General features: G+C 36.0%; 1 protein-coding gene across 5 annotated transcripts in view; it reads left to right on the top strand.

Annotated features, from left to right (window-relative positions):
- LOC106044342 (solute carrier family 12 member 7) overlaps positions 1-16,301 on the top strand; it is a 78,009-nt gene that overhangs the window by 42,934 nt on the left and 18,774 nt on the right. For all 5 annotated transcript variants that reach the window (XM_066992284.1, XM_013194308.3, XM_066992283.1 and 2 more), the window contains 9 exons: positions 1,010-1,177; positions 3,115-3,213; positions 3,853-3,910; positions 5,687-5,861; positions 7,229-7,347; positions 9,248-9,346; positions 11,505-11,624; positions 13,218-13,322; positions 15,547-15,715. In XM_066992284.1, the coding sequence (XP_066848385.1) occupies positions 1,010-1,177; positions 3,115-3,213; positions 3,853-3,910; positions 5,687-5,861; positions 7,229-7,347; positions 9,248-9,346; positions 11,505-11,624; positions 13,218-13,322; positions 15,547-15,715 (1,112 nt within the window). The remainder of the gene's footprint in view (positions 1-1,009; positions 1,178-3,114; positions 3,214-3,852; positions 3,911-5,686; positions 5,862-7,228; positions 7,348-9,247; positions 9,347-11,504; positions 11,625-13,217; positions 13,323-15,546; positions 15,716-16,301) is intronic.

Here is a 16,301-nt window from a genome sequence, read left to right as displayed (position 1 = left end):
GATTACCTCTGACTCTGAATCTTCGTATTGTGCTCAAGGTAACATGTTGCTATTGTGGAGGCTTAGAATGCTATGCTCAGCTCCCAAAAGTTGCACTGGATGACTGAAAATTGACCATCAGATCTGTTGTCCTGGCAGTCTATAGGAAGTATTTATTTCCGTGATGGAAAATCCTTTGTATAGAATCTGTCTTTTATAGGGAGAGTATCTGTTTTGTCTCCTAGCATGTGATAGGAGACCTTATCTTATTTTAAAGTAAGTCAAGTTTAGATGTCCTTATCATCGTTTTAAGGGGCATAACTAGAATTTTTCCAAATGTAAGCTCTCAAAAGCTATGGTTCTTGTTTATTTTTTATTTTTTAAGAAGCGGGAGTTGTTTTGTTTTTGTTTGAAAAAAAACACAACAAAAACAAAGTAATTTGATTGTCTGTTCTCTTCTGGAGTCTGGTTAGTGACCATGTGGAATACCTTAATCATGAGCAGCCAAGTCTTGAACTATTGTCCAGATTATACTGTACAGCAGGTCTCAACTCAGGTTGCTGCCAAGAAGCATTTTTTTTACCTGTTCCTCAAAAATTAAGAACAAGAAATGTAGATGTATGCTAAGATTGCCTGAATCTGCAAATATTTCTTTTTTCACTGCTATACTTTTCTTTTTTTTGACTACTATAGTTGATCATACACCCATATGTTTGTGCAATGTAAGTGGATGTTCTAGAAGTGTATTAGAATTTAATTCTATAACTGAATCTTTCTTTAATGGAAGAGAAAATCTTCTATGACACATCCCATACACCACTGCATCTCTACTGGCATACAGTGGAAATGTCTACAAATTACAACTGATATTGATGTTATTGATTCTTCGTTCTTCATTTCATAAGGAAGTTTTGGGAAGCATCATGACTTTTGTGTAAGAAAAGTCATTTAATTTATAATGGTATTTCATTCTCAGTATTTAATATTATGAAACAGAGTTGACAATTGCTATTGTTTTTTCCCCTTGTAGATAATCTGTGGAGTGCCTATTCAGAAAAAGGATCAATAGTTGAGAAAAAAGATCAGCCATCAGTTTCTGGATCAGAAGACATGAAAATTGGTGGACGCCCTTATGTTTTTACAGACATCATGACCTACTTCACAATGCTTGTAGGGATTTATTTCCCATCTGTAACAGGTAGATATACCTACTTTCCTTGAACGAAGATGTGTTTTCATAGCTGAAAAAATATTTTTGTGTGAATGTTTATTGCTGACACGATATTCCTAGTCTCTGTCCAAGTTTTAAGTAGCAGATTTTCTGGTGCTAGAAAGACATAGCTGGCTACTGGTTATTTTAGGAGTTTATAGAACTTGATGGATCAGTTCAAGTGCTGTTTATGTACCTGAAAATAAAACAGAAATATACTTTTTTATTTCTATACCTGGAAATAAAAAGAAAGCTCCATGTGTTACTAAATGTTTATTCAGAATAAGCTGCAGCTGAGTTGAAAATTTCTTACCTTCATAATGTGTTAATCTTCAAATGCATGAGAGAGAACAGTTGGGTATTAAGGTGTTTCAGGTATTCAAGCCATGAACTGTGTGTGCTTTGTTTAAACTTCCATTTTTTTTTTCAACCGTGACTAGTAGAGATTTTTTTGTTTACCAAGATTAAAAGTTAGGTTAGTTTTATATCATTTCCCTCAGGTCTTGTTTGACTGAAATAACTAAATCATTTTTTATTGAAAAATCCTAGCTCAAGCAACTTAATATCAAGTAACAAAACAGAATTCTGATGCAAAGGTGCAACATTATTTGCTAGAAGAATACCAAATGGAGATGTCCCTTCATATGCTTGTCCCCTCACTGTTCTCATTTCTATACTTCAGGTTCTTTCCTGTTTCCCATCTCTCTTCTCCACCCTTGTCTGTTTACCAAAGTCTTACTGTATCCCAGCCTGTGGTTACAATTTCATTGTGTAGAGTTTGGCAGTGCTTTTGCACTGGATTCTTGACCTTAGCTTCTCCTTTTTGCCTCTAACAGTGATCAGGGCAATTCTAGGAAAGATGGCAGAAATAGTGCATGATTTTTCTCCATTATTTTACAGTGTGTTGGAAAGTGATTTTTGTTCTGTATTTAGGTTCAAACACAAATGTATGACTGTGATCCCCTGACCATTCCTCTGTACTTCATGCCTGCTCCTTTCCTTTTGTTTCTGTAGTTATTATTAATTGATTTGCTTACATATGTTATTGTGTGTGGTGTGTTTAGTAGAAAGTTAGTACATTTGGTCACACTGGTTAAAATTTCTAAACCCTTATTAGTTTAAAACATCCATCTCCTACATTTTGCTACTCTTGCATATTTCCCTTTTCTAAAAATGATTGACTTTTTTCTGAGCCTTCTGGAATTTCATGATGGGTGGTAACACAAACTTCTGAATCAAATGAAGGTCTCCTAATTTCCAACCTAAACCTCCCACAGTGCAACTTGAGGCCGTTCCCTCTAGTCCTATCGCTAGTTACCTGTGAGAAGAGGCTGACCCCCAGCTCCCTACAGCTTCCTTTCAGGTAGCTGTAGAGAGCCCTAAGGTCTCCCCTGAGCCTGCTCTTCTCCAGACTAAACAACCCCAGTTCCCTCAGCCGCTCCCCATAGGACTTGTGCTCCAGACCCTTCACCAGCTTCGAAGCCCTTCTCTGGACACGTTCCAGGGCCTCAATGCCCTTCTTGTACTGAAGGGCCCAAAACTGAACACAGTACTTGGGGTGCGGCCTCACCAGAGCAGAGTACAGGGGTACGATCACCTTCCTGTTCCTGCTGGCTACACTGTTCCTGATACAAGCCAGCATGCTGTTGTCCTTGTGTTGTCCACCTGGGCACACGGCCGGCTCATGTTCAGGCGAGCATTGACCAACACCCCCAGATCCTTTTCCTCTGCACAGCTTTCCAGCCACTCTGCCTGTAGTGCTGCATGGGGTAGTTGTGGCCAAAGTGCAGGACCCGGCACTTAGCCATGTTGAACCTCATCCCATTGGCCTCTGCCCATCAACCCCTCCTGTCCAGGTCAGAGAGGTATTGCTTATTTAAATGAAATTAATATTCCGTGTTTTTGTGACTTTTTTTTTTCTCCAGGTATTATGGCAGGTTCAAACAGATCTGGCGATCTTAAGGATGCTCAGAAATCTATTCCTACTGGAACAATTTTAGCTATTTCAACTACTTCTTTTATTTGTATCCTTTGTTCTGTGGCTTTTTTTTTTCTAGTGGACATTCTGTAGGTATAGTACATTATAGAATTTCAATAAAAAGTCGTTTGAGTTGTCTGAATATAAAATTAATGAAATCTAAACTGAAATTTTAAATATCTGTCTATTCACACACATATATAGTGTGTGTATGTAGATGTATACATATATGTATGTGTATGTATGTAAAATTTCCTGTGTCCTACTAATATTTTAAGCTCCAAGTTACAATTTATGGTTTCAGTTAAGTGACAGACATTTTAGCGTATTTCAGTTGGCAGATTGCTTTGTCATTATACTCAGCATAACTACTGAAAGTCTTAAAGCAAACTAACAGCAAAAGAAATTGTTAGTTGTTCAATAACTAGAAGACACAAATATATTTGTATGAGAAAATATCCAGTTGCATGATGCATGAACTGCTTGCTTAAAATATTTTCCAGATCAATTGTTGGTCAAATGCAGTTGTAGGGAACATAAACTAAAAAGTTGTTGTATGGGAGAATAATGAAAAAAAAAAAAGAAGTTTATCATAGACATTTTAATTTCATCCCTGGGTAGGAAATAGTTTTCTCTCTACAGTGATTTCATTTACAGTGTAATCCTCCTTCAGTCTCAATAACAGATCTCTCTTGCATAGTGCTGTTTGGTGCTTGTATAGAAGGTGTGATATTAAGAGATAAGTAAGTTGCATTCAACTTGTACTTTTATCAGGAGCATGTATGAAAATGGGTTATGTTAATCATACTTATTTTCATAAATGGCTATTCTGGGAAACATCCATGTGGAATATTTTTCTTTCACTTAGGTAAAACTGTAGGGAAAGACTATCTCTTGAGCTGAGATGGCTGCAAAAACTGGAAATGTTAATGGACTGTATCACTGCAAAAAGTAGAAGAAGAATCTGAGATAAATGTTTAAGTGGAACTGTTCATAATAAAATGGTCTTGAGAGAAAAAGCATAGTTAGTATTTTTATTGAGGTGGAATAAGGGGAATGATATTACTTAGGGAGAGGTAATACATTTGTGAAGAATGCAGGCAGAAGAATTTTTGACAGTTGCATGACAAGCAGAGTTCATCAGAAAGACTGCAATGCACCATCAGACCTATAATTTCTACTGGCTGCATGATGCTTATGCAGATTAGTTGTCATCTGTGTTATTTTCTGAGGCTCACTTTTTGAAGCATGAACGGCATAAAATTAATAGAGATAAGCATTAACTGAACCTCCAGATCTTTATAAATTTCTCTGTTGAGAGACTGAGTTGAAGAAGATACTGTGGGGAATGTGCTAGCAGACTTCAGTTTTCTTTCCCTGCCTGTTTCTGAGTCTCTTTTTATACTGACCAATGCACAAATTTGCTTTGGTTGATGAAACAGGGACATTGGGATATCGTTTGGAAGCTGAAAGAGATAATGCTTAGACAATTTATTTCTTTTAGTCTAGAAGGAAAAGTGTAAGTTAAAATCTGGATTCCAATCAGAACTAATACAATGAGAATAAATCAGCATAATAGTAAAATGTAGGGGGATTTGTCTGTTTCAAAGACTGTTTTTTGTTTTGTTTTCATCATGGATTGCCATAATATCTGCCATGGGGAAAAAAAAAAGCTTGTACATTTCTAGTGTTTGTCTTCAATCTTTTCAAGTTGTACCTACTCTTTGTTTTAATGGAAGCCAAACTTCAGTGCAAGCGTTAAGAAGCAGCTATATGTCATCAGAGAAGCATAGTGTGTTTTTTTTTCTCCTATGTATTTAAGTAGTGTTTTTTCCTGTCTTCCCATGTAGTGAAGATAGTATGTAGCTGTGCATCCAAGCTTAAGCATACGCAAGAACTTGAACACTGGCTTGTTATATTAATCTGATTTACCTTGGCGTTGTCAATAGCCAGTCCAAAAAGAGATGAAGCATGTCATTTTTCTTAGCCTGTAGCCTTTTCTTTTCTCTGATATTTTTAAGAAAATGAAAACGTAAAGAAATTATATACTACCATGGGGGGCGGGGAAGTACTTTTTCATGCTTTACCTAAGATGTCCATAAATGAGCATAAAGTCAATTATGTTTGGATTGGATACTCAGTGCTATGTTATGAAAGCACTTCTTTCTTTTATTTCCACACCCTCCCCACCTTGTTTGTCATAGTTGTTCTTTTAAATTGCATTAGTTAGCATGACAATGCAAACAGTTTCTCTGTATTTCGTTGTCCATATGTCAGTGTCTGCTTAAAAGGCTATACCTAAAATCAATCAATTATGTTTTCTTTAATACAGCATAATGAATTGGTTGTTTGGGAAATCCCATAGCGCATGATGTGATGTGGTGTTTGTTGCTGAAAAGCGATGTTGTCCAAAAAAGTTCGAGATATGAGTTTAGAAGCTACGAAAGAAATTCTTCTGGAGTATGATGGTTTATGTGTGTATTTGTTCACTGTTTTGTTTTGTTCTTCACTTCCCTAAGGTTTGGAGAAGCAGTTAATGGAAATCTAGTGGTTGGTACACTGGCCTGGCCTTCTCCATGGGTTATTGTGATTGGTTCATTCTTTTCAACATGTGGTGCTGGTCTACAGAGTCTCACTGGTGCACCCCGTCTGTTGCAGGCCATTGCAAGAGATGGCATTGTACCATTTATCCAAGTGAGATAATATTTTTTCTTTATATTTCAAATGTGGTTTATCTTTTGTTAACAAAATATGAGGCATTATTTCTGTTATTCCTCCAGAACTGTGAGGAAATGTTTTGGAGCTCAGTAGTAGTCTTGTGCAGTAATACATTTGTTTTTTCAGGCCAAAGTTTGAACATGTCTGTTTCTGTGCAATTTAATTATTTTTGTCCTTACATATAAATGTTAGAGTCAAAATTAAAAATATTCTGTGAATGGAAATGAACAAGCTAAGAAACAACTAAACTTTTTTTGAGTCCAGATTGTGCTGACAATTTGTAATTTGAAATAAGTTAATTAAATTTTATGATGGAGATGCATGATACTTAACTTCTAATGTCATAGAGATACAGTTCTCATTTTTATTCAATTTTGTAGGCTGAAGTCAAGAAAGATGTAAGAATCTAATTCCATTCTATGACTCCATATGTCATGCATTTTTTTAAATACAAATTAAAAAAAAACATGTTTGAAGAGAGATTTTAGACTTGGAAGGTACTTACAGTTTTGGAGTCATACAGCCTTTCCGTGGACAATAAGAGAAATGAGAGGAGATGAATACAGGAGCAAGAGTATGACGTGTTTAAGAAAGAAGCAAAAAAACTTCTTTTAAAACATGAGCAGAAAAAATGACATTTTATAATATAAAGGAATGTAGACTGATCAATGAGAGGAAGCTAAGGGAAGAGGAGAAGACAGGAGAAGGAATGAAGTGAAGCACCTAGACATTTGGAAAGGAAGCAGTTACGGAAAATGGGAGTGAGGCTTTAGGTGCTTATAATTGTAGACGGGAGTGTGGAGGAGACTGAATGTAGCTCTAGCTTTAGGTGAGGCGTTTCCCCATCTATCATCCAGTATAGCTGGATGGCTCTCACAACAAAGGAAATTACCACATGCTAGATGATTTTTTGTAGGGCTTTGTACAGAATCCTGGGCTTTCCTAAGTCCTTTTAGGAATAACCAATAATAAGGATCAATATTTATGTTTGTAAATACAGACTTGATGTCTATTTTGTATATTACAAAAAATAATGCTTTCAACCATTAGCTTTTTATAGACTAAGCATAACTCTCTGATGCATTCAGATTTCAAGTTAAGTTTATTTCAACAGCAGCTGCAGTAGCACTTTAATGTAATGTAGTCATTGTTTATTTTAGTAAAGATTGCAACGTTGAAAAACATACATTTTTGTTTTGTTTTATGGTATAGATTTTCTTGTTTTCCTTTGTAACTAATTACTGGTTTAGGTTCAAGTTAGTTAGGTCACAATCTGCAATATGCTTCACAATAGTATAAAATGCACCTTTCCCCAGTTTTACTGTATACTTGAATTGAACTAGGTATTTGGTCATGGAAAAGCAAATGGAGAACCAACGTGGGCTCTGCTCCTCACTGCTGGTATTTGTGAAATAGGAATTCTGATAGCCTCTTTGGACAGTGTAGCACCAATTCTTTCAATGTAAGTATGAATTTGTTATTTCATGTTCTTTTAAGTTAAATAGTACTTTACTTTTGAATTAACTAGATTTTTTTTTCTCTTCGAAATAATGCATTCTAGACTTTGTCTTCCAACAAGTTACATTTCTATTTGATCTTTGAGATAATCTGAAATGCAGAAATGTTTTGGTTGGAATTAATTTCAAGGCACAAGTAATTTTCCTTGACAGAGTTCTTGAATGCTAGTAAAAACATTTAACTTAAAAATATACATATTAAAAAAGAAGTTAAATAAAAATTCTCCCTATTTAAACAGTTTCGTGTTTTAGGGTATGAACTGAAATTTATTTTACTGATGTTGTCTTGGAAGTTTATTCCATGTGTCTTGGGTTGACCCCAGTAGGCAGCTAAGCACTGCACAGCCACTCGTGCACTCCCCTCACAGTGGGATGGGGGAAGAGAATCAGAAGGGTAAAAGTGAAAAAAAATAATGTGTTGAAATTAAAACAGCTTAATAGTTAAAGCAAAAGCTGCATGGGCAAGCAAAGCAAAATAAGGAATTCACTGTTTTCTATCAGTAGGCAAATATTTAGCGATTTCGAGAAAAGTCAAGGCTTTGTCACTCATAACAGTTACTTGAGAATACAAATGCTATAACTCCAGACATCCTCCCCTTCCTCCTTTCCCTCAGCTTTTATTGCTAAGCGTGACTTCATATGGAATGAAATATCCCTTTGATCCTCTGTGGACAGCTGTCGCAGATGTGTCCCCCAGAAATTCTTGTGCACATACAGCTTACTTACTGGCAGGGCAGCGTGAGAAACAGAAAAGGCCTTGATGCTGTACAAGCACTGCTCAGCAATAGCTAAAACATCAGTGTCTTATCAGTGCTGTTCTGGTCACAAATCCAAAATATAACACCATACAAATTAATATGAAAAAAATTAATACTGAATCACAGAATCATTAGGGTTGGAAAAGGACCTCCAAGATCATCTGGTTCAACCATCACCCTATCCCAGCCAAAACCAATACACCACTATTGTCAGATGTTAGCTGTGTTTTCTGTGAAATCTTTGTTTGAGACTGAAAATTATTCTAACATCATGTTTTGAGACATGAAATTCTACCAGCATGTTGGTGTTTAACCTAGCAGGCAGCTGAACACCACACAGCCATTTGCTCCCTGCCCTACCCAGTGGGATGGGAGAGCAAATTGAGAAACAAGCTAAGAGCTAAGAAACAAGCTAAGAGCTAAGAAACAAGCTAAGAGCTAAGAAACAAGCTAAGATAAAAGCTAAGATATAAGATATATAGCAAGAGATAAGGACAGTTTAATGGGGGGTTGAGGGTCAGGTGGGAAGAACAACAAAGCAAGTGGTGCACAGTGCAGTTGCTCACCACCCGATGACTAATGCCCAGCCAGTGCCCAAGCAACAGTGCTTCTTTCCCCCACAGCTGGCCAGTTCCCCCAGTTTCATTGTTCAGCATGATGTCATATGGTATGGAATATCCCTTTGGCCAGTTTGGGTCAGCTGTCTTTGTTCTGTCCCCTCCCAGCCTCTTGTGTACCTGCAGCTTCCTTGCTGGCAGAGCACTATAAGAAGCTGAAAAGTCCTTGACTTAGTGTAAACACTGCTCTGCAACAGCTAAAACATGGGTGTGCTGTCAACATTATTCTCGTCCTAAATTCAAAACACAGCACCATACCAGCTACTAGGAAGAATATTAACTCTATCCCCACCAAAACGCAGACAAAGCATTAATTTAATCTACATCTTGTGTTCTGTTGGCCATTGTGAACACAGTAGAGAAGTTTCTGCACTTTCTTTGGACTGTGTTTAGACTTAGCCTTTTAACACAAGTCTGTCTAGTTCGTTCCTGTTGGAAAATGGTTTTGTTTGTTTGTTTTACCGTAACAGGTTTTTCCTGATGTGCTATATGTTTGTAAATCTGGCTTGTGCAGTTCAGACGCTTTTACGGACTCCCAACTGGAGACCTCGTTTCAAGTATTACCATTGGTAGGAGATATTCTTTCATTCAGAAAAATTAAAACTGCTTATACAGCCTTGATTTGTTAATTGCATTGCTGTAATTAAGCAAAATATCCTTTCTGACTTCAATGAGTTAGTATTCAGTCCATGAACCAATTTCTCTAACGGTAACATTTGCTGTTATGTGTTTAGAATAGGGCTGGTGAAAGTTTCAAGCATGAAAACCAGTGACTAATACAGAGGCCCTGAGAAGGGGCCTGTTGAGAGGATGACATGTTGCTTATCTAACAGACCTTCTGAATATGCAAGAATGAAGATGTAATGGAGTATCATCTTCCATATATAGATAAAGAAATGGTGAAAATCTTCAGGAATGCTGACTTTCATTTTTGTTATGCAAAAAGAAAAATAATCAGCATATACAAAAAACAAACTTGTACAGAAAAAAATAATATGTATCAGTTTGCTATGTAACCAATCAGTATTTTTAAATTGTGTCATGCTTTAGCCATTGCTTCAGAAATTGAAGAAAAGTGAATGCTTGAAAGTCAATGGGGTCAAATACAAAGTATTTTTCTTAAGTGACTTAGAACAAGTTCAGAGTAAGATTGAGTTCTTTAATTTTGAGTTGATGTTAAAAATGCATATGATTTTTTATTAGCAGTGATTCAATTGAGAAATTTTACTGAAAAATTTTACTGCCAAAATGCTTTAAAAACTACAGCCTTCAGAAGATATACTGGCCTGATTCTAGGATGTAAGAGTTGTTTATTTTTTCCCCTTTAGAGGGTAGAGTGGAAATGAAATGCCACAATTATATCCCTGACACATCTTTTTGAATATGCTCAGTAGGTACTTATTAGTTTGGCACTTAAACCTCCAAATATTTCAGTGCCTGTATCTGAAGTTTATCATTGCAAGTATTGTTTGCAACATCAAGAAGAAAATGTGGGTGTTGTATCTTGTTGAGGTTGTTTGTTTGTTTTGTTTTGTCTTTTAAAGCCCCTCCTCTCCCAAATAATGTGATTATGGAAGAAATAGTAGAAGGTCCAAAGCAAAAAAGCTAAAGCAGATGAGTAAGATAGAGGGTAGCCAGAGGAGGATGGGCCATGGTAAGGAATAAAAAGCAAAGGGTTTTGACATGGCAGCTGCAAAGTTTGTAATGATTTGGCAACGCTTCTACAACCTGTCCCCTGCCTCAGAGAGACCAGTGAGCCAATTGATTCACTGTGTGTCTATATAATCACTTCTGCCAGGCAAACGGAGTGTCAAAATGCTTGGTCAGAGTTGGGTTGGGATTATTTTTTGAGTAAAAGCAGACTCTTAGGTTAGGTGAAATTAAGCATGAAAGAGCATCTGTTGCTTTTCTAGACAGGCTACATTTAGGTTGATAGAACAGCTAGAAAGCATTTCTTTGAACAGATGTGTTTGTACTCAATACTTGCATGGTAATAAAAAGGTAAACTAAAGGAGCCAAACAAAAGTTGTCTCTTTCTATGTTCTTTGTCAATCCAGTAAAAGCTAGCTCTGATTTGGAAGGCAGGTATGAAGAAATTCAAGGTGTAGTATCTGACTAAAAGTAGACACAAAACTGTCCTGTTCTGAGGTGACCTACATCTGTCTGAATGATATTAGGTACAAAACAGGCATATAAACTTTAATCTGGAAATGTTTCTGTGACTTTTTCAGCTCAGTCATTCTTTAAAGCCTTTGAAAGATTGTTTTCAGTAATCTGTTCTACTATGTGTGTGTGTTCTTACCTGAGACATGCCACATTGTAAGTAGAACATACAATTCATTAGTAAAATTTAATTTAAATTATTTTTTTTGCTGGAATTAGCATAATGTTCTTCAGTATTGTTTGAGAAATCTTAAAGCTTAAATTCAAATCAACAGTAAGCGATAGCATGTTTTGAAACAGATCCTACTTAAAAATAATGGTAGAGTTACAGAACTGGCAATAGTGGTAAATCTATTATATCTAGTTCTTCAATTACATTTATTTCACATAGGCTTCAGAATGTAATTTTTATAAACTAAAGCTGTGACAATGTATTTTATATATTTAGCTATGAAATTCTTTGAAGGTATAGAGAGGTCGTTCTGGGAGTTGACTTAAGTAAGAAATTGACTTTGTAGAACACGTGCATGTCTATTTAATAATTGAAAAAATGGTTTCTTCTAGGACTCTTTCATTCCTGGGGATGAGTTTATGTCTTGCCTTGATGTTCATTTGCTCCTGGTACTATGCTTTGATTGCCATGTTAATTGCAGGATGTATATACAAGTATATAGAATATAGAGGGTAAGACCATATATCGTATGTATTTTATATTTAATATATTTAACATTCAGCAAAAAGCTTTTTTATATAAAGTAGATACAACTGAAGCAATAGAACAAAGTGTTCCCTGAAAAAAAGTGAGATTCCATCTCTGTTAAGGGTTACAAGTTTGCAGGTTCTAATTTCTCTGGAAGCTCTGTTCTGAACTCCTCAGCAGGCGTAACTGATCAAAATAAGAACTAATAAGGTTGGGAAGTTTTCATTTGAACAAAAAATTTGCTGTCAAATTTGATACTTCAGGTATATCATCTTTTTACACAAACAGGAACTACTACAAAAATATTATATTATCTTGTGCCAAAGCCATAAAACTCTACTCTTTTATGTAGACTTTAGCACTTTTTAGAATCAATCACACAGAACAATCCAGAGCGCCCACTGATCTATTTTCTGAAGGCTAGAATTTAATTTGCAATGTACTTTAAGAGCCACACCTGTAAGAAATGCAGTACAGAAAGAGAGTTAAAGAGAATGCTCAGTTCATTAAATAATCTCTTCTAGATTTTATTTCTGTATTTATGATTTTGGTGTGTACATTTTTCCTTTCTAAGGAAAGATCCAATGCAATTCTAGTCAAAAAAAAAAAAAAAAGAAAGAAAAAAAAGAGCAAGACCAGAAAATTGAAATGAGTCTAGTTATTCTGATGAGTAATTAAGCACAAGTGTTCAGTAGATCAACAGATATAGATTGTTCCATGTTGTGGATTCTCCATCTTTTAATACCTCCATCTCCAGGATAGATGCTTTCTTGGATATAGTCTTCCTGGATTATAACAGCTCCTGCTATTGGTTTCATTACAAAGAAATTCTCTTGCTTGTTTTAGCCAGCAAGTCAGATCAGATGAAAGGAATTCTGCCTGTATGTATATGTATGTATATACATACATAAAATATTGTGGATGTATATATATGTATACATCCAAATTCGTATACAGATTCTCCAAACGCTGGACCATAAGCTGTTGCATCTACCTTGTAGAAAGATTCTTTTTTGCAGAAACTCAGTCCCTCCCACTACAAATGCAAAGGCAGATTAAGTCTGAGGAGTGAGCAAGAACCCACTCTGAAACAGTCTAAAAACTTCTGTCCGGACAAATCTCTCTCCCTGGGAAGACGCATAAAGCTTTATGTTCATCTGTGAGAAGCTGGGAAGGAAAGGAAGTAGAGACAGCTTTAGGAGGGTGGGGAGGAGATGTAAAACTAATGCATAGGAACTCAAATTTCACTTTTTCGTTCTACCACTTACAAGCAATTTAAGAGACTCTCATGATTAAAACAAAAATCTTTTGAAGTATAAAAGAGACCAAAATAAATAATAATAAATACTTAATAAATACAACTCTTGAAAGAACCTGAGACTGCTTCATTATTGGTTAGTCTTCATTCATGATTTAAGTGTGCGAGATGAGTCTTTTTCAAGCATTCACGTAAAAAAAAAAGGCGAGTTTCATTGTTTGTTATTTATCCCTCACCCAAGAAAATGTACTTAATTTGTGTAAATAAACTGCATCCTATTAATTAGTTAAATTAATTAAATGTCTTCTGCACCACAAAGAGCAGAAAAAGAGTGGGGTGATGGAATACGCGGACTGTCTTTGAATGCAGCTCGCTATGCTTTGCTTCGTGTTGAAGATGGTCCTCCTCACACCAAGAACTGGAGGTAAAAGTCTATGCCATCTAAGTTCACTCATTCTAGAAATATGTAAATCTATTGGGAATACTACTGGTAAAGCTAATGGCCAAAGTGATATTCATCTTTAAAATAATGTTTTTACTTGGTCATGGAAATGATGGCATTGCAGTTCTATTGTTTTACTGTAATTGAATGTTAACTTGTGGTCAGCACGTAATCAGCTTGGTAGGGATATGTGTAAATTTGAACTGAAATCCATGTGATATTGATGTAGTTTTCTAAAATGCAGAAGGGTTTTAATGTTTTTTATCAAGATTTTCACATTCAAAGGAACAGTTTACTTTGGTCCCACTGTCTCTAACAAAAGAAACATGCTGCAATTCTGTAAGACTTCTATTTTGCGTCTATGAAATACATTGTAAAAATACACAGAGGAGTCATTATTTGTGGCAATATGTTTTTTTTATACCTAATATAATGTAAGGTAGATGTAATTTCATAGCAAGATCTTTGAAAGTGCTTAGATCTTATTAAAATCTCACATTTGGAGTACTTTCTTTGTAATGGGGATAAGTGTCCATTACTGTTTTTACAATCTATTCCTTTTACTTGGTAAACTATTAATTTTCTCAAAGCCAACACAAAAACTTATTTAAAAACAAAAGTATTTTCACACGTCACTTCTGATACACGCAGTGCAAGTTAAAATAACTCACAGATCAGTGGAAGACACAAAAAAGAAACTGCCACTAGATGTGATTGTATCCCTGGGTACACGCACAAGCAATGTTCTGCTGCTCTTCTGTGTGACAGCATTATTCGTATTATTTTACCTTTTGTTATGGGGCTGAAGAACCCAAGCAGTTACTAAAGAATCCATGAGCCATTGCTTGTTCCTAGCCTCTATATTGTGTGTGAGCTTGACATCTGTGATAAACATTAGTGTAAATGTTAACTTAAATGTCAACTAAAATAACTCAATGTAAATGTTAAATGTCTGCAGTCAGTTACAGATGACTTACCCTGCTATTGTGTCAACGTAATTGGTAGAACTAGACCTTCTCGTTCCATCTTAAGCTATGCTCTTGTTGAGGAGGGAAATACACTCCAGTTCTCTTGTAGTTCTTTTGAATTTTTAGTAATGACAGGAAAATTATAGAACTTTTGTTTGGGGAAAGTAAGCAAGTTGTGTATTGAAGGAAGAAAAATACAACCTCATTAAGTATGCAGATGAAACCAAACTTGTGCTGTCAATGCAGTCAAGGCTATGACTCTCTAGGAAAGACCTAAAGAGGTAGAGGAATGAGTCAACATGAACATCATGAAAAATCAGGAGGACAAAGGCAAAGTCTACTCCATGGGACAGACTAGCCCAGTGCAATGGTACAGGATAAGGATACTGAAAAGAACCTGTTGTTCTGAGTGGATAGTAAGCCAGCAGTAGGCTTTGGCATTGCTGGACTGCAGCAACAGGAGCATAGCTAGCCTACCGAGGGGAAGTAAATATTCCTCTTCACACAACATTCATTAGAATATCTTTGGAGTATTTGATCCAGTTTTAGGCACCCCACTACCAGACAGACATCAGTAAGCTGCAGTACATTCAGCAGAGGACCACCAAGATGGGTGGGGCACAGGAGCATATCTCCTGTGGGGAAAGGCTGAGGGAGCTAGGCTTATTCAGCTTGGAGGAGGCTTAAGGGGAACCTAAAAGCTAGTATAACTAGCTAGTAAACATCCGGTCCCTAAGAGGAGACAGCTGAAAAGACAGACTCTTTACAGCAATAGATGGTGGGAGAATGAGAGAAAATGATAAAATGGAAAGAAAAAAAAATAAAAATGATGATGGTTAAGCATCGGTAGGTGTTGCCCAGAGGTGGTAGAATCTCTGTCCCTGGAGGTTTTCGAGATCTAACTGGACTGAAGCCTAAACAATCTGGTGTGCAATTCAACATTTAACTGCTTCAAGCAGCAGGTTGGACTATATAACCTCCAAAGGGTGATAATTCTGTTTCAACAGTTTTCTTAGTTCTTCTTTAGTTCTCTTAGTTCTTCTGTTCTCTTAGGGTAAGGTGTTGAGGATGGTGGCTCATGTACCTGAAATGGTGTAGCTACTGCTAATTATGATTTCTTTGCTTGATGTTTGAATGTTTGCCATTGAATCTGCATTTTATTGCTTGTTAATTCTATTTTCCAGTTCTTCCCTGCTTTTATGTATGTGTGTGCTCTTATGTAAATTTTTTTTTGGCAGACCTCAGCTTTTGGTCTTGTTAAATTTGGATTGTGAACAATTGGTGAAACATCCAAGATTGCTTTCTTTCACCTCCCAGTTGAAGGCTGGTAAAGGGCTGACTATTGTGGGATCTGTGCTTCAAGGAACCTATTTGGATAAATGTACAGAAACTCAGAAAGCTGAAGAGGTATGTAAAAGATGTATTACAAACTCTTGTATTAGCATTTAAATGTTGAATCTGATAATTTGAATGAAACTGCTGTAAAAAAATGCTTTCAAAAATGTTCTGACTGTCAGTACAATTGATATATGTATATATTTTATATATTCATATATAAATAAAAACTAGGTTGGTGTACTATAACAAAATGATTTATGAAAATTCCTAATGGAATGAGACCATGCCGATACTTCTTAGATGTATTTTCAGTGTTGAGGGCCCTGGGTTCGCAATCAAATTACATTCTTGAAAAATCTTAAGTGGTAGATTTTTAACAATAACTTTATGAAGAAAACAGATTTATTTATTGTAAAATGCAGAATTTTGGCATAATTTCATCCTCTAGATGTATACTTGATACTGCTTTCTACATTGTCCTAGAAGTACTTAGAAGAGCTAAGGTTAGGAACAATCTTTCTGTATCTTAGCTGGTTGCTTAAATATAAAGCAACATCATTCTTTTTCTCTTTACTATTTGCCCCATATGCCCAAAGATGGTAGGATGAGGTAGAAAAAAATAGCAAGTTGTCATATAGTTTATGATGACATCTAA

This window comes from Anser cygnoides, chromosome 2 (assembly GCF_040182565.1).
Source record: "Anser cygnoides isolate HZ-2024a breed goose chromosome 2, Taihu_goose_T2T_genome, whole genome shotgun sequence".
In the NCBI taxonomy this organism is placed as follows: Eukaryota; Metazoa; Chordata; class Aves; order Anseriformes; family Anatidae; genus Anser; species Anser cygnoides.
Note: the sequence above shows the minus strand (reverse complement) of the source record. Positions and strands in the feature narration are given on the sequence as shown.